This window comes from Leuresthes tenuis, unplaced genomic scaffold, assembly GCF_036924035.1.
Source record: "Leuresthes tenuis unplaced genomic scaffold, fLeuTen1.0.hap1 SCAF_23, whole genome shotgun sequence".
In the NCBI taxonomy this organism is placed as follows: Eukaryota; Metazoa; Chordata; class Actinopteri; order Atheriniformes; family Atherinopsidae; genus Leuresthes; species Leuresthes tenuis.
Window position 1 is genome coordinate 19,270,752 of NW_027325377.1, and position 27,485 is coordinate 19,298,236.

Consider the following 27,485-nt stretch of genomic DNA (forward strand, 5'->3'; position numbering starts at 1 on the left):
AATTTATTGAAGGCAGAAGACAAATTCAGTGAGGGGAAATCAAATCTGGATTATCCTTTCCTTGTACCTCAAGCAATAAATAAAAAACTTTTTTACTTTCTTTACACTTATTTATTCGTTGTCTGCATTCACTTCTTTTATGGACACTGCTGGTGATCATTAGGTCACCTTATGTGTTGATTTTGTCAGATTGTGATACAGGGGACCTCATTCGTGCTCATACATTTCCAGTGTCTCTGCCAGCAGTCATCACTAGTTTCATTTTCCCAAACTCCATGAGCTCTTTCACTGATCAGGGCCTTCTCTATAAAGAAACACCATGGTAACAGTGCTGGCAAGAGCTGCCCACAGCTATCGCAACAAACAATAATGCACACTGCACAAACACACACTACCATTGCTGCAAGAGTTCCCCACCAGAGTTGGGCAATTGACATACTGTATCCCCCATGGCCGCAGGGCCTCACTAGTCAGATCTAGGCTGTAATCAAAGCAGACAGGTCGAACTTTATTATCAAACACTCAATACCAGCCACAGGATCAGCCACCTCCAAAAGACAGCTCACAGGAGAGAGTAAGTTTCTAAACAGGGAACCAGATTCATTGTGACTACAACTGGGCTCAGAGGATCAACTTGGAGTTTGCTTTTAAGTTTTCCTTTGGATGTAAAATTGAAGATTTAGGATTTTTGTGCTGCCAGGGAGGAGAACTAAAGCTGATGACCTGACGAAGGACTTGGAAGCCTGTCAGGTAGGACAGACCTAATTTCCACTACTGCATCCTTGGATTTACACCATCTGACATTTTATCATGACAATGTCAAGTTGACATTATGTCAGGAAAGTGCCACCACAAATTGCTTTATTTATTTTGCAGTTACTGTCATTATGGGCAACAAATAACAGCATCTGTTAACAAAAGCTATAGCAAAAATGCTTTAGTGTCAAAAAAGTCTTTACTTTATTTAAATTTAAATGGATAACATGCACAAAGAGAATTCATGATCTATTTAATTTTGAAGCAGATGCCCACACTTATCTATGCAACCATCCAAAAGAGATTTCTGATCATTTCATGTTATCGTACCCATTTGAGGTTGTAACTTGTTAACAGCATAGAACATGACTTCTTCCTCAGTAGGGATGCAATTGTGAGAATTTGTGTGATTCCAACTCATTACACAAAAAAATGCACCGCATATGCATATATACAGTACACTCTTTCAATACTTGTTTTTCGTCACCATCATCAAAAGTTAAAAAGCACAAATGTGACATTTCACTGATACTATAAATTTGTTGCAGCAGCATTTTTGGCAAACTTAAAGGCTGCTCTGGCTTGAAAAAAAAAAATCAGGGTCCAGCAGAGAGTATCTTGCTCTTTCCGGGATACATCAGGAAGCAATCCTTAATTAACCTTGATTGCATGAAACAATCTGGATAAATTCAAGGTCGATCGATGTTTGCAAACAAGAAGAACATCCGCCCGATGCTCAAACCTCTGCGATGTAAGAGGTAGGATCATATCACAGGAGGTGAATTGCCAGAGATTTATCTTGGAACATAACTAAATACATTCCTTTGTTCTGCCACTAATAATTTTATTTATTGACTGTAATGTGTGAAAAGTACAAGTACTTGAAAATAGCACCACAGGGGCTTTGTTTCTCGAAACACTCCAGTGGATACACAACTTCATATCATCAGGGTTGCATGTTTTATTTATTTATTTATTTGTGATACACCATGAGGTTGCCTGCAGCAGGCCAGGAAGGAAGATGCTGCATGAAGTGTCTTAGAGATGATAACAATGTGTGGTACAGTGTTCTCAAGGATGATCTGACTGTACCATCTGCCCGCTCATATCCAGTCATTGTTGCATCAGATATCTGTGCTACTTTTGTGGCTATAGATGGCACACATGTACAGTGGAAGCAAGAAGAAGCGAATATATAAAACACACTGAGATCCAGATTAGCTGATCAATTAACTGACAATTAAATTAACTGTGATCAATTGTTTTAACAATCTCAGGAACAAACAGATAAAAGCCTTTAGTTTTGGGGCTTTAGTTAGATTAAAGTCGACTTTTGGACATAATCTTCTGATGACATCATAGTGTTGACAATTTACTTGCAATTTTTTTTACAAAATATTTTCTGTTACAAAATATTTTCTGTCACTTTAAGCCTTTTCTCTAAAAATATATAACTGCTTTTGGAAATTACAGAATTTTATTGGAAAGACTCATTTTTGGTATAAGAACTGTTATGGGTTCCATTTGTTGTCTTCGACAAGTCCCGACAAATCAGACTTGAGCAGGCTGCGAATGCATGACAATACACAGTGTTTGGTGAGAAAAATGCATTGGCCAAAAAAAGTCTTCATTCAATTAGCAATCATCTGGAAATGATTTAGTATTCTCTTATGTTTTTTTATAAATGTATGTCCAGTCATGTGCGATTCCAGCCCAGATATCCAAGATCCATTATTTAGATCTGTTGGCTGCACTGGGAAGCCCCAGACCATTGCAGAAAGAAGCTCAGTCATCTGATGATAGATGATGATGTGATTGTTTTGGCTAATTTCAACTATTGTTTCAAACACTGCCTTAAAAACCCTAATTTTATGAAATCCAACAATCATTAATCATGATGGCAGTATCAGCACATTGTGTGCACGCTAATTAATCAACAAACTCATACCGATAGTGTACTGTTTCTCGACTAACACTGAAAGTTTTAGAGGGATCATATAATACTTTTTGAGGTTTTCCTTTAGCCTTTGATATGTTATTTAGATTTTTATCCAGGATTTTCTTTCTTCATTGAATGAAATCACGATTTAACACATTTGGATGATAAACTTTGACAGACTGAGGGTAAACTTGAGAGTTTGTGTCAGGTTTGTGTGGCAGTTTTAGTTTTGGATAGAAAAAACCCCATAAAATCTGTTTAAACCTCCACAAAAGTTTCTCTCTTCTGACTTCATTTGCAGCCCCTCTCCACAGAATCTGTCCAGTCTAGATCCAGACACAACGTGAGACACGCAGACGGGCAGCAACACATACATCCCAGGCTGTGAGGACAAGGTGGCTTTCTGACCTCTCTGGACCAAAGTGGTCCCATGATGGGGAAGACTGGGCAGAGTACAGTGGACTTAAATTCTCCGTCAGAGGTCAAACAAGCAGTCCCCTCTGAGGAACTGGACCCCATGGCACCCCCTGGAGATGAAAAGAAGAAAGAGGAACCACCTGACAGGGGAAGCTGGAAGGGGAAGTTTGATTTCCTGCTGTCATGTGTTGGATATGCCATTGGGTTAGGGAATGTCTGGAGGTTTCCTTATTTGTGTGGGAAGAATGGTGGAGGTGAGTGTGTGAATTCTAAAATCAGACAAATATAAGCAAAAAATATGTTGGCTCAGTTGGTTTGAAGTCCAGCGTAATATCTGTGTTTATCTGATTGATTTATATCTAATGTAGCCTGTAAATTAAATAGATTTTTCATTTAATTCTAGTCATGTTTATGGTCTGATAACACCCTTTCAGGAGCTCAGAACTGAACAATTTCACAGTGATTTCACCGATCTCTGGTCTTTCCTTATTACAAAGCAATCAGATTTTTAAAAGCTAAAGATGAGAGTTCATCACTTCTTTTGTTCAATGTATTGAATTTGTATTTGTATTGTATTGTATTTTTTTTTAGCTTGTTAACTTAAATTCAGAACACACTCCTTTTGTGCTTTGGGCTTAGAGGTGGTTTAGAGCTGCGGTAGGGTAGTGTAGGGAAGAGGATAGAGGTAGAGGTATTGTTTAAATGCTTCTTTTTTATCATGTCTTCTTTATTTTGCTTTCACACTCTGTGTTTGTATAAAATAATGATATAATAACGGTTCCCATAAGGGTGGCCAGGCTTAAGTGGGTGGTGGCCTCAGCAGCCGTGTTATGGGTCTGCTCAAGGGTCTCCTCCCTGATGGATGTGCCCGAGAAAAGCAACCAGAAAGCTGCTTTTCAATAAGAAGGAGCGGCACAAGGTCCTCACCCTATCTCTAAGGCTGAGCCCAGTCACCCTTTAAATTAAACTAACTTCAGCCACTCTTATCTATGATCTCATTCTTTTAGTTGCTGCCTAAAATCTCATGACCATAGGTCAGGGTTGAAACAAAAATGGACAAGTAAATTTAAAGCTTTGCTCTGTGGCTCAGCTCCCTTGTCACCACAGTGAACAGATGCCCCTTATTACTGTTGAAAGAAATATAACATCACATAAAGTGAGGAGTGCAGGAAGTAGTAAATATGGTAAATACTTGAAAGGAGAACTCCACTCTTTTCCTGGTGAAATATGGTCTAATAATTCTGCTGTGATTTCGAATGGCGCTTTCACTTGAAATGCACACCCCGAGTACCAGGCGAAATTATGATCTACCTCATGCTTGAACTTAACGTTTGTTTTTGAGAATCCATGACGTACACAAAAATCTGATAAGAAAATTCTATTCCTGAACACCCCCGAACTGTAGGCTGCTCCCCCTATCATGCCCCACACGTATATCTGTCATTGCCCACGTATATCTCCCCTCAGGAGAACAATAGCCCCCTCCTGTGATTAAATATATGACGGCTGAGGATGGACTGTACTGAATGACAGTCGTCTGGAAAAGTCATCTAGAAAGGAATTTGTTATTCTTACCATGATAAAATAACAAAATAAAGTAAAAGTAAAGTCTCAAAGCTGAATATTAGCCCATTGCATTCGTATGGCCACACCATTGTCTCATTCCTGATCTCAGATGTAATTTGATGTTAATTTATCATAAATACCTACTGAACATCATTTGCTTATCTGTTTTGTGATGATGTGTCAGGTGCCTTCCTGATTCCATACTTTCTGACGCTGGTGTTTGCTGGGATACCTCTCTTCTTCCTGGAGACATCTCTGGGGCAGTTTACCTCAGTGGGGGGACTGGGAGTGTGGAAACTCATCCCCATGATGAAAGGTAAAATTCAGATATTTCAACTTAATGTTAAGAATTTACTTAAGAAAGTGATCAGATTTCTCTACAGAGCATCATGAACATCCTAAAAGCTAGTTTTTGTTTTTGCTCAATTTTTCACTTTATTGTATTGTTCTGTTTTTTCATTAAATAATAATAGTTTTGAAAAAGTAAAAAATTCTTGGTAACAGTTGTCTGGGCTTTTATTTTTGCTTGCATGTGTATATGCTTGTATTTAGTCTCTTTATATAAAAAAATGTATATTGTATGATATTCATAGCACCTCTTCCTCACTCAGGTGTTGGCCTGGCTGCAGTGGTCCTGTCATTCTGGCTCAACATCTACTACATCATCATCATCTCCTGGGCTCTCTACTACTTATTCAATTCCTTTGGTTCGGTAGGTTTTTAGAATTGGTTACAATCCATCTGCATCCTCACTGGCCTTGCAGTGGCAGCACAAGAGCCTTTGGGTGGTACATTTACTTCATTGTTCCCACGGGCGTTATTAGCTGCATCTGTGAAGGTGTGGCTAAAGCATGCCTTGTGTGAATTACAGAGAGCTTGTTCTCTGTGCTTCTAGTTCAATGAGTTTCTCTGAAGGTTTATAATCGATTGATTTGGTTTTTCTTGTGATGTATTCCATATCTTATAAAACCTGCGTTTCAAGTCCCCATTTTATGTTGCAGCCCAACAAGCTGGGTCATAAGAAATCATGTTAAGGAACAAATCTTACAAACTGCAGCAACTGTCTTGTTCTTTGGGAGCAGAAGAGACAAGTTGTAATAAAAAAATTAAAAAAACTGGCACATTTTGAATGTCATTTTACTGCTAGATCTGCCTGATTACTTAACAAACTGATGACATCCACGACACTGATCATCACAATCGGAGATAACAACATATCTGGATTAGTTTAGATGGTGGCAGGGTTATGTTATGTGAAACTTGTTTTGGTTCACTTCAAATTTATAAGAGCCTTTCCTTTAAGCAGGAGGATACCAAAGTAAAACTAAAACTAGAAGTGAATATTGAACTTCAACTTATCCAATCTTGAATGCTGTATATTTTCCTAACATAATTTTTTCAGAGCCATATTTTATCATCGTTGTACATTTGTTCCACTATCCAGACCCAAATTAATGCTAATATTTCTTTTCTGCAGGGGAGTGTGTCTGTGACCCCTATTTTAACCTTGAGTTCACCATATCAACCTAGAGAGTTATCAATGTTTGTTTTTGTCATTAGAGCTTGTTTCTGTTGCCTTGAAAGACCTGGAAAGTTTAGTTACTGCAGGTAAATCAGGTTGGAGTAATAAAACTCCCTCCTTACTTTCAAATCTGTCACTTTTACTGCTTAATCTAAGAGTGAGGGTCTTCAAAACTTTCTCACCACCTCTCTCAGCAGTTTTATTTCTGTATTGGTTCTTTGGCATTGCTCTGCGGGACTACCTGCCTCAAAGAAGCCCGATGGCAAACATGAAGACTTTGCAGGCTTGTGGTTCTTGTTGTGGGGAACATGCAGAGCACCAGAAAAATGTTTTCATTGTTGTTTAATGTTTTTTGCCCGAAGGTTAAAAGCACAGTCGGCTCATTAGATGTCATTTTCACTGTTGGATGGTTTGCCTTTCTTTTTCTGATTCCTTTGTTCTGAACAGTGTTTGTGGTTTGAGGCGTTGAGTCAAATAAAAGGTGACTGAAGAGTCAAGGACACACATGCTAGGTTTTATTTTCAGTGAAGAGAAGCAAAGAGTTTGTGTCAGTCCAGTTGACTATTTCATTTTTCTCAAAAGGAAAATGTTTCAGCCCGACACAGATTTTGCCAAAATATATGATACAAAACTCATATTTTATCCTGTTTTTCTTTATTCAAATTGTATGTGTCCAGGAGCTACCTTGGCAAAGCTGTGATAACCCCTGGAACACAGAGAACTGTTTTTGCAATTACAGCCTGACAGACACCACCAACCTGACCAGCGCCGTCACAGAGTTCTGGGAGTAAGTCAGTTAGATGAAGACCTGTTCATGCCACATGTGTAAATATGTGTCTTTTGGGGCTTTTTGTTTGTTAAGATTTGGTGTGTATGTTTTTCTGTAGGCGTAACATGCACCAGCTATCTGGTGGTCTTGAGGAGCCAGGAGAGCTACGATGGCCCTTAGTGGGCACCCTGGCTCTGGCTTGGGTCCTGGTCTACTTTTCTATCTGGAAAGGAGTGGAGTGGACGGGAAAGGTCAGACTCTCTGTTAAAGTCTCTCTGTGCTCTCTGCCTTCATATGCTGCTCCTTTCATTTAACCAGTTGTGGGTGCTTTCCAATTATTCACAAATATTGTTGACACAGGTTCGACTGGCCATACTCTTAGTGCTGTAAATAAAACACTGCAATGTCCACAGCACACCTTTTTGTCTAGACCTGCCTCCTGTTTGCTCTACCAAGGTGCATTCTCATGGGAAAAAAATCTTTCTCTGAGGCGTACATGTCAAAATACAACTGAGGAGAAAATGTACATCTTATTCTTCAAAGTAAGACTGGCCGCAACCCACAGTTTTGATTTGGTTGAGATTCAGAACCAAGGTTAGGGGCTGTGGGAGTGGTTTCTAAAGTAAAAATAAAATACTTGGATTTGGGTTGAATTGTATAGTCCAAATTCACCTTCTTACAGGTGGCAGTGAGATGCTCCTCAATTCTGCAGACATTTTCTTGTGTGTGGAACATTAATAACGTTTGGGGTTGTAAGGTAGCAACATTTATCGGATCAAAACTTTGATTTGTGTACAATCTTATGATCAAATATTCTACAGCTGGCATTCCCAGTATCTCTGTTTACTGTAAATAACAAAATGTTAACATACAGTATTAGGCCATGTAAACCGATAAGTCAGGATTGTTTCATATTAGACTTGGAAAATGTCAATAAGTTAGCTTTGTCCCTGCACAAGTATATGCTGCCATGCCCACTGAAATCTTCCCGGACAAACCAGAAATTTGGTTCATGAATCGGTTAGTAAATATATCAGTTTAAGTCATTTCATGAGAAGCAATGGAAAACCTACCTGAGCCAATCTTCTTCAAATCTTCTTTTTTTTTAACTCCTTTATAACAGTAAACTGCATATTTTTGGGTTTGAGGGACAATTCAACATTTTTCATTATTATCTGACATTGTATAGACAAAAAATAACTGATAAGTTTGAAGATAAAATGGTTAACAGATTAACTGAAGGATTTGTTCCTCAATAAGAATTCAAAATGTGGGCTTACAAATAATGATCATCTTTTGGTTCTGATGATAGATGCTGGCTCTTTATAAAGGTATTAAACCCTGAATTGATTCCTCAATTGGATGATTTTCTTATAGTAACATTACTTTACAAAATGCTTGTTTTTATTCACAACATCCAGAATTATTCAAATGTGCGAGAAAAAGAGTTTGAAAAAGAAAAGCAGAACATCACTCTGCTTGCTGCCTGGGATTTTTAAATTACATCAAGTCGAAGCTAAGTATGATAGCAGAAACACATTTACTGCCAGGGATAATTGGATTTTAATGTGAGGCATCTTAGAGCAGTGAGAGAAATGAATTCCCCAGGGGCCCTGGCCTTGATGGACATTACCAATTAGACAAAATCATTATACTAGAGAAGCACGAGCCACATTCTACAGATCCTTTGGCAAAGAAAAAGTATGGAGATATTTTTGTCGCTTCCTCTTTCTGCATATTTTGACAACTCTCTCTTTTTGACTTAATAATCTAAGGCAAATTACATGTTTACGGTGGTGATTAGTTTGAAAACAATCAAAAGACACCACAATTGGACCAGAAACATGCCTTTCACTCTCTTTGAATGTGGAAAAATGACCTTATTTCTTTCTCAGGTGGTTTATTTCTCAGCCACCTATCCCTACTTCATGCTCTTCATCCTGTTCTTCCGAGGAGTCACACTTCCCGGAGCCATCGATGGGATCCGCTTCTACATTACTCCAGACTTCAATAAGCTCATGCGATCAGAGGTATACGGTCTCCTTACATCTCTGTCTGATTACATAGTCATATTCACACTCAAACTACTGCACAACTGTGTATCTGTGGTTTCACAGGTGTGGCTGGATGCAGCAACTCAGATCTTCTTTTCTTATGGACTGGGTCTAGGCTCACTCATTGCACTGGGAAGCTACAACTCTTACAACAACGATGTCTACAAGTAGGGACAGAAAATTTATCCTTTGATCGCTGCTATATATTTTTTTTCTTTGCCTCAAATTATCACTTTTGATCTCCTTTCTTAAGGGACTCTATCATAGTGTGCTGCATCAACTCCTGCACCAGCATGTTTGCTGGATTTGTCATCTTCTCCATTGTAGGCTTCATGTCCTACATCACTAAGAAACCTGTGCAGGAACTGGCAGCATCAGGTATATTTTATGTTAATACCTGAAAGAAATATGAATCTTTTGTAAATATGTATTGCTACCTTTGCTTACTATGTATCTCAATGTTAGAGTGAATACAAAAAAACTTTAATTTCAACCTTGGAAAGAATGATGATGTTGGATACTTACATTTTTTGTGCAACTATTTCTTTTTTTTTTATGTTTACAGATGTAAATAAGTTATTTTGCATACATTTCAGTAGGCTACTTTGAATTGTCATTAGATAAAGCTTTTGTCATCCAAAATATGTGTCTCAGGTCCAGGTTTGGCATTTTTAGCCTATCCTCAAGCAGTCACCCAGCTTCCCATGTCTTCCCTATGGGCTATCCTCTTTTTCTCCATGCTCATGATGCTGGGTCTCGACAGTCAGGTACAAACAATGCACTCACAGTGTTTGTGATTAAAAGTGGTACGTGAGTTGGGTGTAAAGTGTACATATCAAAGTCTGTCCTCAGGTCTCTCACAGTACAGCTGCATGTGGAAAACCTTGAGCAACCCCATGGGGAGCTTCTCAAAAGAATAGTTCAGTATCTTTGAAGTGGAGTTGTGTTAAGTATCATCAATAGTCAGTTACCCATGTTAAGTCAAGGTTGGCACTGTGTGCTATGTTGTAGGTAGCATAAACTTTGCTTATGTCTCTTCACATCTATTAAGTCTTATTTGGACTTTAAACATTCTCAATCATGTCTCTGCATAATGTTATGTGTTAGTTTTGTACAGTTGAAGGATTCATCACAGCTCTCATGGATGAATATCCCATGGTGTTGAGGAGGAGGAAGAAGGTCTTCATCCTCATCGTTTGCCTCATCTCCTTTGTCATTGGATTCTCCAACATCACTCAGGTGTTTCATGGTTGTCTGTATATATTGAATTAATCTATCCTGTTTACAAAGTTTAAAAAAAAACCTCTTTAAACACTCGGGAAGAAAACTCATCCTGCGTTATACATAATGACAAAACAATCTTGCTATAACCTGTGGTGTACAATAATCATTCATAATTGATTAAATAAAGAGGGAACATTGATATTCAGCCTTAATATGTGTGTTGAAATCTCTCAGGGTGGTCTGTACGTGTTCAAGATGTTTGACTACTACTCTGCCAGTGGGATGTGTCTTCTCTTTCTTGTCTTCTTTGAAACAGTTTCGATATCCTGGTTTTATGGTAGGAAGCTTTCCTATAATTTACTTTTCTCTTATAATTGCTAAGTTTTCTATAATATACTGTCAACAAATATGTGATTAAACCAAATATGTCAGTGTCACATTAAGTGTAACCACAGCTGAAATAATTGGGATAAATGAAGCACATCTATCTGCTGTCCTTTCTATGATAATACTGTGTCCATTTGTCTGTCCCTCTCTCTGCCAAACAGGAGCTGAAAGATTTTACAAGAACATTGAGGACATGATTGGCTATCGGCCATGTGTCTGGTGGAAGCTTTGTTGGAAGTTCTTCACTCCTCTGATCTGCCTGGTAGGAGGAAAATGATTATTGATTTCACCTCCACAACCCTTCATCCGCTGAAGAAATACACTATACTTGGTAAAGCCCCCCTCTCCCTTTAAGGAGATTGATGCACCCTTCAAATTGCAGCAGCTGCCAATAGGGTCAACGATTTATGTTGTTGCTGAAATGGTTGCTATGCCACATGAGGTGATTTGCACTTCATCTAATAGCAATCAGGACCTTAGGGAAATCATGGCAGCATCTTCATCCCTGCTTTTGTAGTGACGAAGGCAGTGTACTGCAAAAGGTGAAATTAAGTGCATCCATTTCAAAGGGCAAAGTAAGCAACACTTTGATGATTTTCACATTGGAAAGCATCAAGAGACATGGGTAAAACTGGGCTGATTTTAGCTTGTCAGATTATCCCCAGATGAGTTATCTAACGTAATTTGGTTCTGTTCAATCCAGTTTGGTTTAATAGAAAATAACTTCAAGACTGTCAGACATTTAGCTCAAAGTGATCTTCATATTTCATTTGAAAGAGCGATATTAGCAGTTACATAGCCTGCCAACACACTTAATCAAGCACAGAGGTTTGGGATGCCTTAAGGTTTCAAAAATTAATTTATCTAATTTTCCAGCTTGATATCATGTAAAATATTTAAGTGTCTCAGAAAGTTCTAAACTCTTTTTGGAAATAAATTCCATATTGGCCCCATGTGAATATTGGTCGCTTATGTGGTTGCCATATAAGATGCCCAGTTAATCACCCATGTACCCAAGCATAACCAGTATCAACAATTCACATGGAGCCAACATGGAACCAGTAATATAATAATCCCACATGGCACCATTTTTCAGACCAGTTATAACCCACATAGGCCACATAAACAAATGTTGTCTGTGTAACAGCATGTCTGTAGACTGTTGCAGACAACAAGATTAGTCAGTGTAGTTTCACTCTTACTCTGTCGCATATGGGTGCTTGGTCAGGACTTCTTGGTGTCACATTTCAAGCTAGGGTTGAATGTAATTTTTCAGCAGGCGGGATAGTCAAATGAAAGGATGTAAACATGCTCCTCCAACCTCTTGGTTAGAGGAGCTGGGTTTTTTGTAGTAATTCCTCCAACATCAGCTCTTCTAACTTCAGATGGTGATTGTCCCTTAAAATCCAGTAGGATACTGGTGTAGTTAACTGCCCTACATATTGAAAAAAGATATCAATGTTAAAAACTGAAAGTAGACAATTGTCTTTTGTTTTGCAGGGGGTGTTCACCTTCAGTGCAATTGAGATGACCCCACTTACTCTGGGGAAGTATGTGTACCCGCTGTGGGGTCAAGTGATTGGATGGTTCATGTCTTTGTCTTCTATGATACTAATCCCTGGTTACGTTGTCTACATGTTCTGCACCAGCAAGGGCAGCATCAAACAGGTAAAACTCCCTGTACGACTCATTGATATTTCAGATGTTAATATAAGAAAGTTGCATCGTGTCTCACTCTTATTTAGACTTCAGGGGTGGATGGAAAAGATGGGTTTGGCTCAAAGCCAATATCATTAACCTGGTTTAAGGTAGAATATGCTAAAGGTCAAAATGGCTTGTTTGAGCTAATAATTTATTAATAACAGTTTCAAAATCCAGTATTTGTGGTATGTAAGTGGCTTTTTAAGAAAACAAAAACTGAAAACAACCCATCTCTCAACTTTCTACCCTCAGTGCATAAATTGTTTAGCACAATTTGAACTTTTTCATCTGTTGTACTTCTGATTTATTTTTGTTCATATTACTAAGCTAATATGAACTGACCTTCAAAAATACCTGCTCAGTATTTAATCTGAGGCTCACGCAACTCTCTTTTACATGTCCAGCGTTGGCGGAGGATGACAACTTCTCAGGAGGATAAGAAGCCATCAGGGCATGAAGAATTCACACACACAGGGAGCGTGGGCGAAGCTCCTGTCTAGCCAGGATTGCTCAGGTTGAAATGATGTGACTGCCAGGAATGTAGCGCACGCTGAAATTTGACAATTGGGCGGAAGGAGTATGTCTCTAGAGAAAAGCACTTTACTTGTTTGACTCCATGTCAAACGGTGCTGTAAAACTGTACTGGATTTAACATCTCCTTTAGTAGTAAAAGCTTTGAACACAAGTTGAACTTCATAGTTAAAAATGAACTTTTGTACATAACCAGATGTGTGCTCGTATGACTGTAAATCTTCACCTTACTTGTAAATCATAACTACCTTACCCTCTTTGTTTTTAAATTTACCACAATTGTACTCAGTGTTGTTGTACAGATTAATTAATTTGGTAAAACTTGATTTGAATCATAAATCTGTAATGCATCAAAGATTATTTCCTTATCTTGCAGCTCAAAGAACCAACCAGTCACTGTGATATACAGCATGTTCTTAGCACTAAATAAATGTTACTTCTTCCAGTAAATGTCAGTGGGTCATAATGCATCTTTACAGCAGTGTCTTTGCTTATGGAAACAAAAATCAAAAGAAAAAAGCATTTGTTACCATAATGTTTCTGTGAAAGTGTACATGCTCCTCACCACACAGTGTTTCTCTTTTAACAGAGGTTTGAAATACATGCTCTTAGTTGCGTATCGAATATTATAATATGTAATATGTTTCATTAAGATATAAGAAAACTGTGAATATGACAGTATTTTCAAGGAAAAATTATTTGCTTTTCAAGAGCTAAAATCTATTTGTTTTGAAAATTTGGAGAATGAAGCAACATAGAAAAAACATGCATCTCCAAAGCAGCTTTTCATCAGCTCAGGAGTAATATTTTAATGGTTTCCAAAGGTTCTAGTCAGCCTAATGTTTAGAACATTCCCCATCTATAAAAAAATAAAAAGTTTCTACATGCAGGATTTTAAACATTTACATATAAGCAAACAACTATACAGTAACTATGTAAAGACTCTAATACATCCTTAAAATTTTTGTACCACATTATTGAACTAACAAAAACAGTCTCATCATGGTTTACTTTGATCAGGACTGAGACACCAAGACTGTAGTCTAGGGTATGTTTCACTAATGTAATATCAGTGTCCACCAAAACATCAAAAAGTGCTGACCAAACAAGGTAAGTGTCGAGGTAACTTTAGAGAGTGACTGCATTGTATATGTGATATAAAAGCATTGCTCAACATCCACCAGCTTTGAATGTTGTACAGCCAACAACTGTTAGAAGACTACAGTTTTTCTTTTGACAAGCTTGGAGATGCATTGTTTTCTGTGACAAGGTGTATTGAAGACTGTGCTCTGACTGTACCTCAGCTTCTCATATATATAAGAGCATAAAATAAAGAGCACATGGTTACTCCACTGTCCACCATTTCATATCAAGAAGCATTGTATCAAGGAATTTACCACGGTGAAAAAATGCAATGTCTTTCAGAATACATTTTCTAAGAATCTGCATCTTTTCTATCTGGTGGCGATTTTATAAAAAATAGGTTTCTCAATGACTGTGGACCAAATTATTTTAGGAACCTATAGACTTACAGCAGAGAAGGGTTGTTTTGAAACCTTGGATTTTGATGCTTCTGAGACCATTTTGGTCTTCAGAAGTGAGTGATTTCAGGCCAAGCTGGAGAATGATACTTGAAAGCTGATTGGACAAAAGTATATAGCTTTGAAGACAATTATTTACAGAATTTCTACAAAGAATATCTTCTTTTCAGAAGGATTATCACTGCAATCATCAGAAGGAGTGACTAGCTAAAGACAACTAATGGCAATGACTGCGAAAAAAAAATTAGACTTGATACTTTTTGTAGGAAGTCTGTCGGAGCCCGAGATGTCAAACATGGTGATGTAATCAACTAGTTTTGAAATATTGCAACTACATCCAATAACTGAAGCAAACAACTGTGATGAATTGACTTAAATCATCTTTAATTGCATGTTGATATACTGCAAAGACAGGTAGAGAGGGATTCAAAGCCAACTGAGGAAGAAGATGGCTACACTCAGTTTCCACCTGTTCATCCATAAATATGTCCACTATTTGTATTTCTTTCTACTAGTATGAGCAAACACAGTGTTGAGGAGCCCAACAAGATTCACATGTCATTCATGAAGCAGTGCACTGATGTGGCAGAGCCCTTTTTTTGTAAGTTTCTTCATGAAAGATTCCTTATCATTTGCTACACCTCCAAAATGCTACATTGATTCCTTCCTAGACTCTCAGTGTGCCTCATGTTCATGTTTATTGCACACGCAGCGCATCTGTCCTCCAAAATGCCTAAACCTATTGTTCACTGGGAAAACTGTGTATCTATAAACACATGGATGTGAAACACAGAGAGACAAAGTAATGATCATGAAAGAGGCGACTGCTTTGTCACGAGGCACTGAAACATACTTGCCCTGTTATCTGTTTTGTGTTTGAAGGGGTGTTTGCAATAATCTAAAAATCATTTAATATATGTGTTTCAGTTCCAACAAGAACCCTCTTTTGCATCTTAACAAATAAAAATCTGCATCTCCTCAGACAAGTCATTCATGCACAATAAATTCAAGACTTTTGGGATTCGGGGTTCAACAGGCCTTCAAAGAAATGTCATGCATTAAAAGATATCAATCACGTTATATTTGAAAACTGATTTAAACAAACAAATGAGCAACCATACAATCATCATCAATTAATGCAAAATCCACAATAGCAGATATTATTTTAATCAGTTAAAATTCATTAAATAACCTTCGGAAGTTTGTTTCTAGCCAGTAAAAGTATTAAAGTAATTATCAGTGCAGTTCATTCATTTTGAAAGCACTAATTCTTCTCATCGCATCATGAAAAAAAACAATAAAAGCAATCACCGGGATGAACACCACAAACAGGATGGATTTGTTTCGTGGAAAGTAAGGACACGCACTCGTCAACTACCAGAAAAGCAGCCTGCTTTGTTTTGTCAGCAACCTCTGTCTTATCACAGGTGGAAAACGTGAGGGAAGGTCAAATCCAAAGTGTGGAAAGGACAGAGAGATGGGATAGAAAACTCCCTGCATTGGCTCTGTGCTTGTAAATCAACAAATCAGATAGGTGGAGGTCAGATGGAAGCAGAGTTAACTGAACATCAGTTCCACAGTACCTGGTGGGGCGTCTGTTGAAAAGATTGACGAGTTCAGGCTGGGGCAGTCGATGACCTATTTCAGAGAGAAGGACGCGTGACGGAGCGATAGCAGATTGAAAGGGCTAAAGGTAGCTTGCTCGTCCTCTCTGACTTTGCTTGCATGTGATATTTACAATCTAGGCGGAGGTGAAGCAAAAAGAGATTAGATAATGCGTTCTTTTTGTCTCTTTCTTATTTAAAGCAGGATAGCCGACAGCACAAAGAATACCATTAATGCCAGTATTTGCAATACAAGCTGTGTGTGGTTTTTACCATTTTGAAAATGTCAGTCTTAAAGGTTAGGAGGGAAAACGGTCACAGAGATCCAAGACAAAACCTGGGAATCATACACACAGTACAGAGAATGTCTGGATGTTTTGTGATTGGGCTCATATTTATCCACTTAAGGAACACACACAATGGTGGCACAGTGATGAATTAAGAGAGACACAGGTCTTACCATTTAACAGTTGGAGCATAAGCATCTTCATGGGGATTCACTGGGTATTTCCCAAATAAGCAAAGTGACAAACTGCAGATGACAGCACAGTGTGCTGTACATATTTTACATGTGAAAGCTGTTCAAGAGCAAGAACAGTTTTTGATCTTCAAACAACTCTAAAATATGAAACACTCTCCTCTCAGTCAGCAGATAAATTCCTGGCCTTAACGTTACTGGATATGAAGAGATAGAGACAAACAACAATCAAAAGAACCATCCTGGACTAACTTTTTGGTTTGGCAGCAATCTGTGAACATGGTTTCCCTGCGTTCCTGTCATCCTTCTTTGTAGAATGATCTGTTAAGTGACAGCTGAATGAAAGTGTTCTCTGATTATACAGAGCCACAACACAACAAAGGAGCAGATGAAAAACACAGCATATCACAGGATCTCATGTAGCTTCTTTTTTTTTTTTTTGTTTAAATCCAGGGGAGCAGAGAAAGAACTTTAAAAAAATCAGCAATACCATAAATGGGTAGATAGCTTTGTTCTGCTATTAATTTTTTTTTCAGGCCCTTGAGGGTGAGTACTGGAAAAATTATTTTCTCAAAGCGAAGGAGAATTTTATTTATTATTTTTTCATTTCCTCCCACACCACTGTCCAGTCAAGTGCAAAGAAGCCATTGTTTAGTGGAGGCATACGAATTTTGGCACGTGTTTTCAGTTAAGTGTCAGCTATGCACGGATGTGCACATACAGCACAGTAAGCATGAGGTCTGGGATGATAAAAGCGGGAAAAAAAAAAAAGAAAAAGCACAGCGTCCTTGGAGCGTTTCCATCCTTTACTGGAAAAATTCAAAAAGTTTGAGGGATTTGTTTGTGGTCGGTGGTGAATACTGGAACGACAAGGGATCCACCCACAAACTGAATATCTCTATTTTTTTTCTCTAGCAAGAGTTAAAACTGACAAAAAGATATAGAAATTTGTTAAAACTACATAATATTTCAAAATACATGAGGAGTCAAGTAAAACTTTATATATGCACTTTATTTCTCCTTATTTCTTTTAAAACCTTTATTTTTTATTTATATTTTCCTTAAATATATGCATATAAGTGGAATTAATTCTCTTTTCAGTAGAGCTCTTTCATCTGTATGTATATATGTACATTATGTACTGTTAAATAGGCAGCGAAGGGGGAGGGTTGATGTGAAAGCGTGATCTGTGTTTAAGAGAATAGACTTTTTTATATCATGCTCCGAGAGCCACTTGGGGTTCGGTGTAGACTGAGGCGGGGGTCTGGGGGTATATACTGGTGTGGGTGGTTGTAAGGTGGAGGTGGAGGAGGCAGTGGGGGTGGGTGGCCGTCACTGTCGTAGGAGCCGTCCGGTGAGCGGACAGGGGTGGACATGGCAGACTGACTAAACTGGTGGCTTTGGTGGTGATGCTGGTAGTGGTGGTGGGTGGGCGTCTGGCTGAGGAAGGCTTCCATGCGTCCATGGCTGCTGTTGTCGAGCATGATGACTTTAACTATCTGCTGGCACTGGATGAGGGTCTCGGGCCGCAGATCAGTCATGCTGACAGCGGGTTGGTGCTGTTGCTGAAGGAGGAGATGATGGGTGGGGGTGTTTCCCGCTGACTGCAGCTGCGGGTGCTGAGGTTGAGCTGCTGGCCCCTGGGGTAACCCCTGGAGCCCCTGCTGGAAAAGCAGCTCTCCCCTGTTGTTAAGAGGGACCACGTTCTCTGGGCTCCGAGCCATGCTGCTGCTGCTGAGCTGGTACGTCTGAAGCCTGTTGTGAATTGACACCTAGTTTAGAAAACAGCCAAGAGAACAGCATCAAATGTTATAAAACTGGATCCTCCGCTACAATTCGTCAAGCCCTCTTTTCTTTTTTGTGGGGGTGGTGAACGCTCAGCACACACTCACTCACGCACACACACACACACAGGGCATGCGTAGGGTCTTAGGTGTTCAGGATTGGTGGAGGTGTAAAATCACTGTGACTACGGCACACTCCCCTCTCTCCACCCCCACAGGTGCGCTAGGAACAGTGTAGATTGGATGCTGGGAACATCAGAGTGTGACTGGGGTCATGAGGAGAACAGTGTTGGGGAGTGGGGGGTAAGAACGATGCTACAGAAGGGGCCCGGTGGTTCCAAAGGGGACACTGAGGGCCCCTGTGTCTCCCTTCCAAACCACTGTGTGGCACTATGGTAACAGTAGACACAAGGAGACTTGGGGGTTGAGGAAACCAGAACAAAGACGGAGGTCACACGAAGAAGAAGGAGAGGTGAAAGAAGAGGAAGAGAGGAAGTGAGCAGACAACCACAGGCGTCCACAGGAAACACTCATTTGAAATATCACAGTTTCTCCCTACTTTCTAGATAGTTTCCCTCCCTCAGCATTTCAATTGATTTATCTTCTTACTGTATCTCTGTTTAAATTCTATTACATGAGTATTGCCTATATTAGAAATGTCACATCTCCCAGATTGAATACTGGACAGTATTAACATTGTACTGTAATGTTGCTCACTTGCTGATTCTGATACTTAAGTGGTTTTCTCACCAAAACTGTTCAGACTGGGCATTGTGCAAATAAAATGAGGGGTAATTCTCCTGCAGTGGTAATTCTCCTCTTTCCATGATGACGAATCTAACTCTTTTGTGAAGAGCTCCATTAACATGTGCTCTTTTTCAGTTTCTACTCCTTCTTTATGATTAAGCACATACACTTAATGTACAGCATTACTGAGCTCTGAGTCACTTCATATAAAGAATGAAGGGTTTTACTGACTTTCTGCTGGATTTCAAAAGTTTAATTTAGAAGTATGACAAAGAAATCAGCTCCACAGATGGAAAAAAATAGTCAGAAATTCATTGAAATTACAATTAGAATGATAGAGCCTAAGGTGACCTTTAGATTTATAGTTCAGATAACAGATAAATAATTTTTACCAGGGTATCTTTAAGTTTTGTAAACCTAATAAAGGTGACCAACACACCTTTGATGCTGGAAGATTATAATGGATATAACTATTGTTTATTATTGTTATTAACGAAACAAATGAAACAGTCTTTTAGGGCCATGGCAAGTGAATTGCAAAGAGAGAGCATAGTAATTTTACCAGAAAAAAAAAATCTAACATAATTTACACAGAAAAACAAAATAAAACTACAACTAAAACTATAATACAGCCATATATTAAACCTGCAGTCTACTTAAATTATACTTTGTGTTCACATTTAGCCATCTCTAAGAGACACAATTAAAGGCCAGCATCCGTATCTTGAAGAGACACCACCATGAATTTGGACTATTCTGAGGAAAACAACAACAAATTTGATTTGGATGACATGATAGCTTTTGTGCATAAAAGCCTACAGTTCAATGGACATATACAATAATTACATTTAAGGGCATTTTTGTACAATATGGCAAATCATAGCTCATACTGCACCTAAAAGTCACGAAAACATAATCTAAAGTCAAACCTACCAATCTTTCAACGTGGATAAATTTCATTGGAAAAAATAAAAAAACTTCTGTGATAAATTTGACTTTATAGAAAGAGTTTGTAGTGTTGTATTTTTCGCCATCTAGTGATGAAGTTGTAGAATGCAACCAACTGAATGTTGGAAAAGGCATCAGGTCTGCTGAAACCATGGAAAAACTCAAAAAGACCAGTGTTGGATTAGTTTCTTCTGAGCTACTGGAAAAAAATGATGGTGCAACAGAGGAGGGCCAACTGTCGATATGAATTACTCTTCAAAAGGAAACAAAAGCACAATTCCTATTTCTTGCGATGTAAAGGGCACTACAAATAAAATGTATTATTATCATTATTATTATTATTATTAGTAGTAGTAGTAGTAGTAGTATTTTTATTTTCTAATCAATACAGTTAAAACACAATTGCGAATATCACTATAAATTGCATTTCTGCCAAAAAAACATTTATGAGTGCTTAAAATTGCAATCCTTGTTATTGACTGATATTTTTCTTTTTTTTTCTTGCATATAAATATTTCTTGCTTTTCTTTGTTGTTCTTCAAAGCTGTAATGGCCTTAAAATGCTTGAATATTCCATGGAAATCATAAAAAAATCATATCTGTAGAATTCTTCAGTTTCTTTTTGCACTGCAGTCAATTAGATTTTTATATCACACACATAAGTGTTGGCTGGGAACATATATTCTATCTCACTTTGCAAGGATGAGCCATACTACTTTGACTTATTTTTCCTGAATGGATGGGTCATTAGCTGGATTGATTGAATCTGGAAAGAAATTGGAAGGACCTAAAGAACAAATATATCCTCTTGTTCTCCTTCTCTCTGTAAAAATGACCTCTTTGTTTTTTTGCTAGTTTTTTAATGTGAAAAAAATAACCCTTGTTCTCTGTTTTAAGGTGATTTTTTGTACTTCTCACTTGAAAGCATGCAATCTTCACCAACCAGAAACCAGCATGTAGACTTGTTGATAAATCAAGCTGAATCTGTAAAATTGGTGGGAATAGCTTTTTGCATGGTAACAGGTGCCTGTAAATGACCTTGGCTGTCTTTATCTTGCTTAAGCAATCATTTTGAGGTAGATGGGGACATCAGTATCTCAGCAGCGCACTTATCAAATCTTCTGAAATTAAAAGCTTACCATGAGACCCAGCACCCTTAGATTCATGCTCCCTGAGGCTTTTTCTGAGTGGACCCTCCTGGTTTCCAGGACAAATCTGTCTTGGCAGTTAGTGGCTCCCCACCAGCCCCTGACATTTACTGTAGGCTACATGGCGGAGGGGGAGAAGGCTGGTGAAGGTAGCTCAAACAACCATGAAGATTGACCTCAGGTGAAAAAAATAAGTGCATGGAAAGACCTGGAGTGACCTCAGTATAGGAAAATTAAATCCCAAAACTGTTACTCGGATTGGAGTTAGTCAAAGCTCTATTGCAAATTCTGTCTAATTCAATTTTGATCATCACAGTATAGTTTTGTCACTGGTTTGTTTTGTATCTAACTATGATATTGATAAAATCAAAGATATGATTGTGTAGGAGGGAATCAACCACTAAGCATGAAGCCATGAATACACAATTTCCCTGAGGTCATTAATCAGTATGCTGACATTTATGAAGCCTTCATTGGTAAAGTAACATGTAATTACCTCTGGTTAAAGCAGCACCTGAGTAAGGATGTACTGCCTGATGTATTAGTTGAAATCAGCCCCTGAATGTCAGGCTGAGCTTGTATATTTGGCTTTTCACCACCCCCCCCCCCCCACCCCCCCACCCCCCCAATCCCCCCCCCCCCCCCCAACACTCCACAGAAACATGGAGGACTAGGAAAGGTCATTTGGAGCCTTGAGTAACTGTGAAGCCCCAAAGGTGCTGCAGTTCAGCTGGCTCTTATGCTTGCACAAAATGTTTGCAAGACGAGTTCCCCCTAGAGCTCTGGCAAAGGGTGGGGTGGTGAGAGCTCTGGATCAAATGAGCATTAAATTTATCTGCTCGCACGTTACTATGTTAATTAAGGTTTCCTGGCTCTGTGTGGATAGGCACAAACAAGGTATAGCCGTTTTTTGTTGAAAGTTTTTGCCTGTGCCTGTTAAATTAATTCCAACTTGCTCCTTTTTTGGCATACAGATCATGTTTAAGCCTCCCAGTCTGATGTATTTTCACAATGTAGAACACAGTTTCTGATAGCTGTGCTTGTAGCTGTGCAAACCAACCATCTTTATTTTTGTATGACAATGTTCTTTTATCTAAAATTTAGTTTGTTTGGATTACCTCACATGCCCGCAGCACTTTACCCAGAAGCACTCGCTCGCTCATGCACTCCTCATCCACACTTGCTTGCCGCCTTTGATCCTAAAGACATGATTTGTCCTGGGGTTTCGTCCTACCTCACCCTGCCTCTATGCTGACTGGATTGACTTACCTGTTGTTGGGGCATTATCCTGTCTGTAAGCGCTTACCTCAACTGCATTGTGTCCACTTCTGTCATCAACCTCCTGGTTTCCTGGAGGTTGGAAAAACAGAGGGAGAACGGGACAAAAGTGGCAGCAAATGTCTGTTAAACACTAATGTTATTTGGCAGCGTCTTAAATGTGATTTCAAAATAGTCAGCTGAGAAAATTGCTAATACATTTGAAGAAGAATTTATATCTTTAAAAGGTGCACAAAGGTTTACTAACATTTGAGGAATTTCTGTATTTCAGCACAAAACATCAGGTTTTCACATAACTACAAAATGTAGTAAGAGAACCCAGTTAAACAGGTCACACAAAAATGTAGTTTGAAAATATATATGAGGACAAACAGATAACTTGGATTGAGTTGATTGTGGAAGTGTATCGTGGCACAAAATAAGGATATGACCTCCTTAATTAATGTTGATCAGATTTGAAAAGGTTATAAATCCATCTCTAAAGACTTTGAACCCCTGCAATCCACATCTGGACAGACTTAAAAATGTTGAAGATGGACCAGAACCAGAATGAATCATATGTGGAAGTTTAGTTCATGTTACTGCTGCACAAGCACCAGATACAGAAAGCAAAGGCACTCTTACTTGTCTCGGATATGTAATACTGGATGATTTTTTTCCCCAATAGAAATTAACAAGTAAAATCTTTTAATTTAATTTATTTAAATGGGTTTTCTTTAAATAGGTGTCATTTCTTTATGTAGGCATTACATGATGTGAAAATATTATTTTTAGGCAGAAATTAAGAAATTCTAAAGGCCTCAGAAACTCGCCAGCACCACTGTATGTCTTGTCTACAACAAGGTTGAACAAGGGTCGTTGCAATTTAATTTTTGGTTAATCCTTACCCCAAACAATGACTGCATGATGAAACATAGGAAACCAGGCCCAGTTGGCCATAGCTTGGGATTTCTCAGTCAAACCCATCAGTTAGTTCTTCACTTGTATAAGTGAAATTATGAACAAAGCATCACAACTCCTGTTGCTTGAAAAGGATGATGAATTATAATATCTAATGCTAAATCTTGTTTACGGATGCACCTGTACATGTTCTAATATGATGATCCTCACCATCCTCCTGTTGAAAACATTGCAGCACTGGTTGAACCCTGAACCTATTTGTCAGGTCTTTCAATCGGCCTCTGGGGTACCAATACTAGGGCCCTTTACAGTTGTGCTGTGCTGATATATGACTCTCTATTCCTTCTGACTTTTAGATTAACCCTGCATCTTCTGTACTTCAGGTTAAATACTCAGTCCATCTGCTAGTCTGACTTGCTCTACTCTTGTCTTTCTTTCAGCTAAACCCTGTCTCTCTCAGGCACATCTTGCCTGTCATAGTCCCTCCCTCTCCAGCTTGATCCTCACCCACTGCCCTCCGACTCTATTCGCTATCTCTACTCCCTATTTTAACCCTTGCAGTAAACCATTCCTACCATACCATAAGCTTTAATGTTCCGCATTTGGAATCTCTTACAGTGAATCAGAATTTATAAACGCAGGTACCAAAGCAGATCCGACAAGCCGAGATAAGCACTTTCAATCAACTAAAAATGTTGAACATCTGATGCCCTCTAAATGAACATCCAAACATTACATCCAAGTTTGATGACTTTAATTGTTTTGGTTGCTGTCTACATTAAAAGCTACTACAGTCAAAAGAGTGCAGTTGCTGAAGGAAAATGGTAGAAGCATAATCAATAATCTATTGTTTTTCAGGGTAACAAGCTATAAATATATCATTGAAAAAAAAACTATGGCATGAGGAGTTATCAATAACACAATATTTAAAAAATAGCAATACATTTCTAGAGGCAAATTACATTTTATCTTGACAAACTGCATGCACAATTTATCCATCAGAAAGTGAGAGCCCTGCAGACTAAGCAACAGTAACTAACTGCAAGTAGCAGTCAGTAATAGTGCATCGTAGAGAATCCATTTTTCTTTATATAATTCTGCTGGTATCACCTCCCTTAATACATCTTTACTTTATCAGTTCATGAAAATCAGCAACAGGACAAATCAATAATAGCAATTTGTCCAGGATGTACCCCACCTCTTGCCTGATGGCAGCTGGGAATGGCTCCAGCTCCCTGTGACTCTGAATTGGATAAAGCAGGTACAGATATGGATGGAAAGACAGTTTAATGAAGCTTTCTTTTAAAAGAAGTGCTGAATACACACACGTACACACCTGATGGAGAGCCCTGTTTGCCACGCAGCTCTAGCTGTGTGCCGTTGTTCTTTACGGGGTGCGTCTTGGCTCCTTGCTGCTTTTCCAGCTCCCCTGCAAAGAAGGGTAAACAAAAATATCACCCTTACAATACGGTGACATGGAGCAAGGGAAGAACATAGACTGTTGGCTGGTGATGTGTAAAACATTAACCAGCATGTAACTCTTTTATGAGGTGTGTGCGTACAAAAATAAACACACACACTCTCGCGCTGCTTTTCCGTCCCACTGAGATTTAAAAAATTCAAAGCACAACTCTTTATCCCGCTAATTAAACTTCACACTTGATGATGATTGCATGTAATTTCCAACCATGATGACTAAAATGCTTCTTTTCCAAAAGTGCACTGCATTTAAGTCCTGATTCTGGGTTGTCCTTTATGCAAAAAAAAAATAAAAAATCCTTTTTTTGTGATTTTAGCTAGGAGAAGATGAAATTTTACTTTAATATGTTTCATGGTGGCTGTACCATACTAGTTTATATTCTTTATGTTTAGAAAATAACAGTTTCCTTGAGTAAATCTGTATTCAACTGGTAAGAGAGTATAGAGACTTTCAATCTAACAGAAAATCAATAGCAATTCAACATACATAGGAGCAATAGGCATCTGTTAACAAGGTGTAAAGCATTTTTTTTTTTATTAGGAGCCATTTACAGGTATTTTGCACAGGAATTTTATGAAATGATAGCAATGAGCTAGTGTCTACTTTATGTTACAAATGTACTGTGAAGTACAGCGTTATTGGCTTTGCAAAAGGAAACAGAAACACTCAACTGTATAGTGGGAAGGGCTGTGGACTTAGTAAAATCAACTTCTTTCTAAATATTCTTCATTAAAAGCTGGAAAAATCCCCCTACAGATAGACAAACTCTTCCCCATTTCAAACATGGGGAAGCTCAAACATAAGTGAGCTTGCCGCAGGCATGTTTACGAGAGTCAACAAGAAAAATCCATCAGAGGAGAAAAGACTGGTGTGTGTCTGTGCCAGCTATGTTTTGCTCTTGAGAAATGTCACACATCATGACAAAGGAAAAATGTCTTTGCAAATTTGATGAAAACCTCAAGCTACTTTTGATAAAAACATGTAGTTTTATTTGCATGCGTGCATTGGTGTGTGATGTTGTACAAGGCAGCTGTTTATCCAAGCTCTTCAGGGAGAAACAACCCTTCCTCCCTATCTCGTTGCCTGCTTTCTCCCAAGGCTGCAGGCCATTCCTCTCTGTGAGGGGTAAGGTAATTGCGTCAAACCCCAGCAGGAATGCTCTCCTTGCTGGCCACTGACAAGAGACAGGCTGATGTGGTGGATATGGTGTTCTATGTATCTCAATGTAGATCCAAGCTGCATTGTGTTACTGTCTACAGAATTTCAGATGCACACAAGCCCGAACGACTCAGATGCCTGGCTGCTTTGATCACTGGCCTGTTTTCACCTTCAGTTTACAGCCCCCCCCCCTGCAGTCACTCAAAGCAACAGAAAAAGTTGGAACATAATACAAAGGAAAGGATGGCCTCTGACTCATGAGTCCAATCTGAGGATCTGTTGGTTCTCACACAGGAATATTTGAGAATAGTCTACATGCTCCAAAAGAGAAAATTATTGATTTGGTTAAAAATGTGATTAGATGTTGACCCTTGCTTTTACTTACATGGTGCATTGCTATGGAAGTAAAAGATACACTAAATGTTTCATTTTCAGGCCATACTCTATGCATCTATAATATCTAATCAAACATAAGTTTTTCTCTACATAATTCAAAAGCAACCAGTTCTAAACCTAATCTCTTCTGGCCCCTTTAAAGAAGAGCATAAAGTAGGAGAGGTCTCCAAAGACATGGTTATCGATGGGCATTACATGAGTGATATGTTCAATTAATGTGAGTCATTCAATGTTTCTAAGGAAAAAAATTCTGTCTCCATCATAACAAAACAATACTAACACTCAATGCGAATCTGCTCCATCTCCGACACCTCTGCGATCGATTCCTTCAGGTCTTCTACAAACTTGAGCAGCTCCTCAGCGCTTTGGGCACAGAAGTGGAGTACCTGCTTCTTGTCTGAACCATATGGGGAGAGGATGGTGATTCCATGAGGGTAGTCTGTGGAGTACAGAGGATGTTAGTGCTGTCTCAAAAAGGAATAAAAAAGGAACAGTAAACGGTCTCCATTTAGTTAGAATAAAGAGATATACTGTAAATACTCACTTACTGTCATAAAGTAGTACATGGTTCCTAAGTTCTAATCCAAGAAGTCTGGTGTCTACTCTTACCAAACATCCAAAAGTAAAGAGTGAGTGTTTTGGAAACAAGGAATTGGTGTCACTGAGAACAATTTCAAAAGTAAATATTCCAGAAAGATGTTGGAAACCATGTTTTTAGGGTCTAATATTGCTGATGCAATATTATGGAACAAATGCCAAAGGACACTCCCATATATCCAAAGGCGCCCTGGCTAAATAAAGGTATTTGGTGCTCTGCTAAAATGAAGAACCAACAAAATTGTGTCTTTCATAAAATCAGTATGCTTCCCTTTGAAAGGAAATGATGGTAACTTACATTCATTTTCGAAAAGGTGGAACTGCATGCCAAGTAAGCCCATAGCTTTGCAGAAAGTGTAGGCTGCAGAACTCTTCTTCTTTGGGCAAAGCTTCAAGATCTAAGGAATTAAACATCAAAACCATTGTTTCCATGTCATTAAACTATCTGAAAGAATTCTCAGAAAGACAAACTATTTGATCATGTAAAATACATTTAAAGATCGGCCAGTCAATATGTATATACCCTAAAACCAACAACCGGGCAAGCTTAAATCTGGAAA

General features: G+C 38.6%; 2 protein-coding genes across 6 annotated transcripts in view; one reads left to right on the forward strand and one right to left on the reverse strand.

Moving 5' to 3' along the window:
• The first annotated feature begins 422 nt into the window (after window positions 1-422).
• slc6a1l (solute carrier family 6 member 1, like) lies at window positions 423-13,316 on the forward strand. The gene is made up of 15 exons (XM_072377932.1): window positions 423-750; window positions 2,997-3,366; window positions 4,863-4,994; window positions 5,290-5,390; window positions 6,878-6,987; window positions 7,088-7,220; window positions 8,865-8,999; window positions 9,087-9,190; window positions 9,277-9,401; window positions 9,678-9,790; window positions 10,131-10,262; window positions 10,482-10,584; window positions 10,796-10,896; window positions 12,135-12,302; window positions 12,740-13,316. Exons 2-15 carry the CDS (start codon window positions 3,126-3,128, stop codon window positions 12,833-12,835), a joined length of 1,794 nt encoding a protein of 597 aa, XP_072234033.1. The 5' UTR covers window positions 423-750; window positions 2,997-3,125; the 3' UTR covers window positions 12,836-13,316.
• Window positions 13,317-14,784: 1,468 nt separating this feature from the next.
• Window positions 14,785-27,485, reverse strand: part of iqsec3a (IQ motif and Sec7 domain ArfGEF 3a) — a 102,179-nt gene continuing 89,478 nt past the window's right edge. For 2 of the 5 annotated variants that reach the window (XM_072377536.1, XM_072377539.1), the window contains 5 exons: window positions 27,224-27,323; window positions 26,609-26,767; window positions 24,631-24,723; window positions 22,423-22,466; window positions 14,785-18,261 (listed from right to left, as the gene is read on the reverse strand). In XM_072377536.1, coding sequence (XP_072233637.1) covers window positions 17,701-18,261; window positions 22,423-22,466; window positions 24,631-24,723; window positions 26,609-26,767; window positions 27,224-27,323 — 957 coding nt within the window. In that variant the 3' untranslated portion in view covers window positions 14,785-17,700. Of the gene's footprint in view, window positions 18,262-22,374; window positions 24,538-24,630; window positions 24,724-26,608; window positions 26,768-27,223; window positions 27,324-27,485 lie in introns of those variants that run through there. The other 3 variants (XM_072377537.1, XR_011909961.1, XM_072377538.1) reach the window with 3 other exon arrangements.

Bases quoted from the DNA above. Each gene is read 5' to 3' on its own strand.
- slc6a1l (XM_072377932.1), top strand. From the start codon at position 3,126: ATGATGGGGAAGACTGGGCAGAGTACAGTGGACTTAAATTCTCCGTCA. The intron at 10,585-10,795 runs GTAGGAAGCTTT...TCTGCCAAACAG, and splicing joins TTCGATATCCTGGTTTTATG to GAGCTGAAAGATTTTACAAG. The intron at 10,897-12,134 runs GTAGGAGGAAAA...TTTGTTTTGCAG, and splicing joins TCACTCCTCTGATCTGCCTG to GGGGTGTTCACCTTCAGTGC.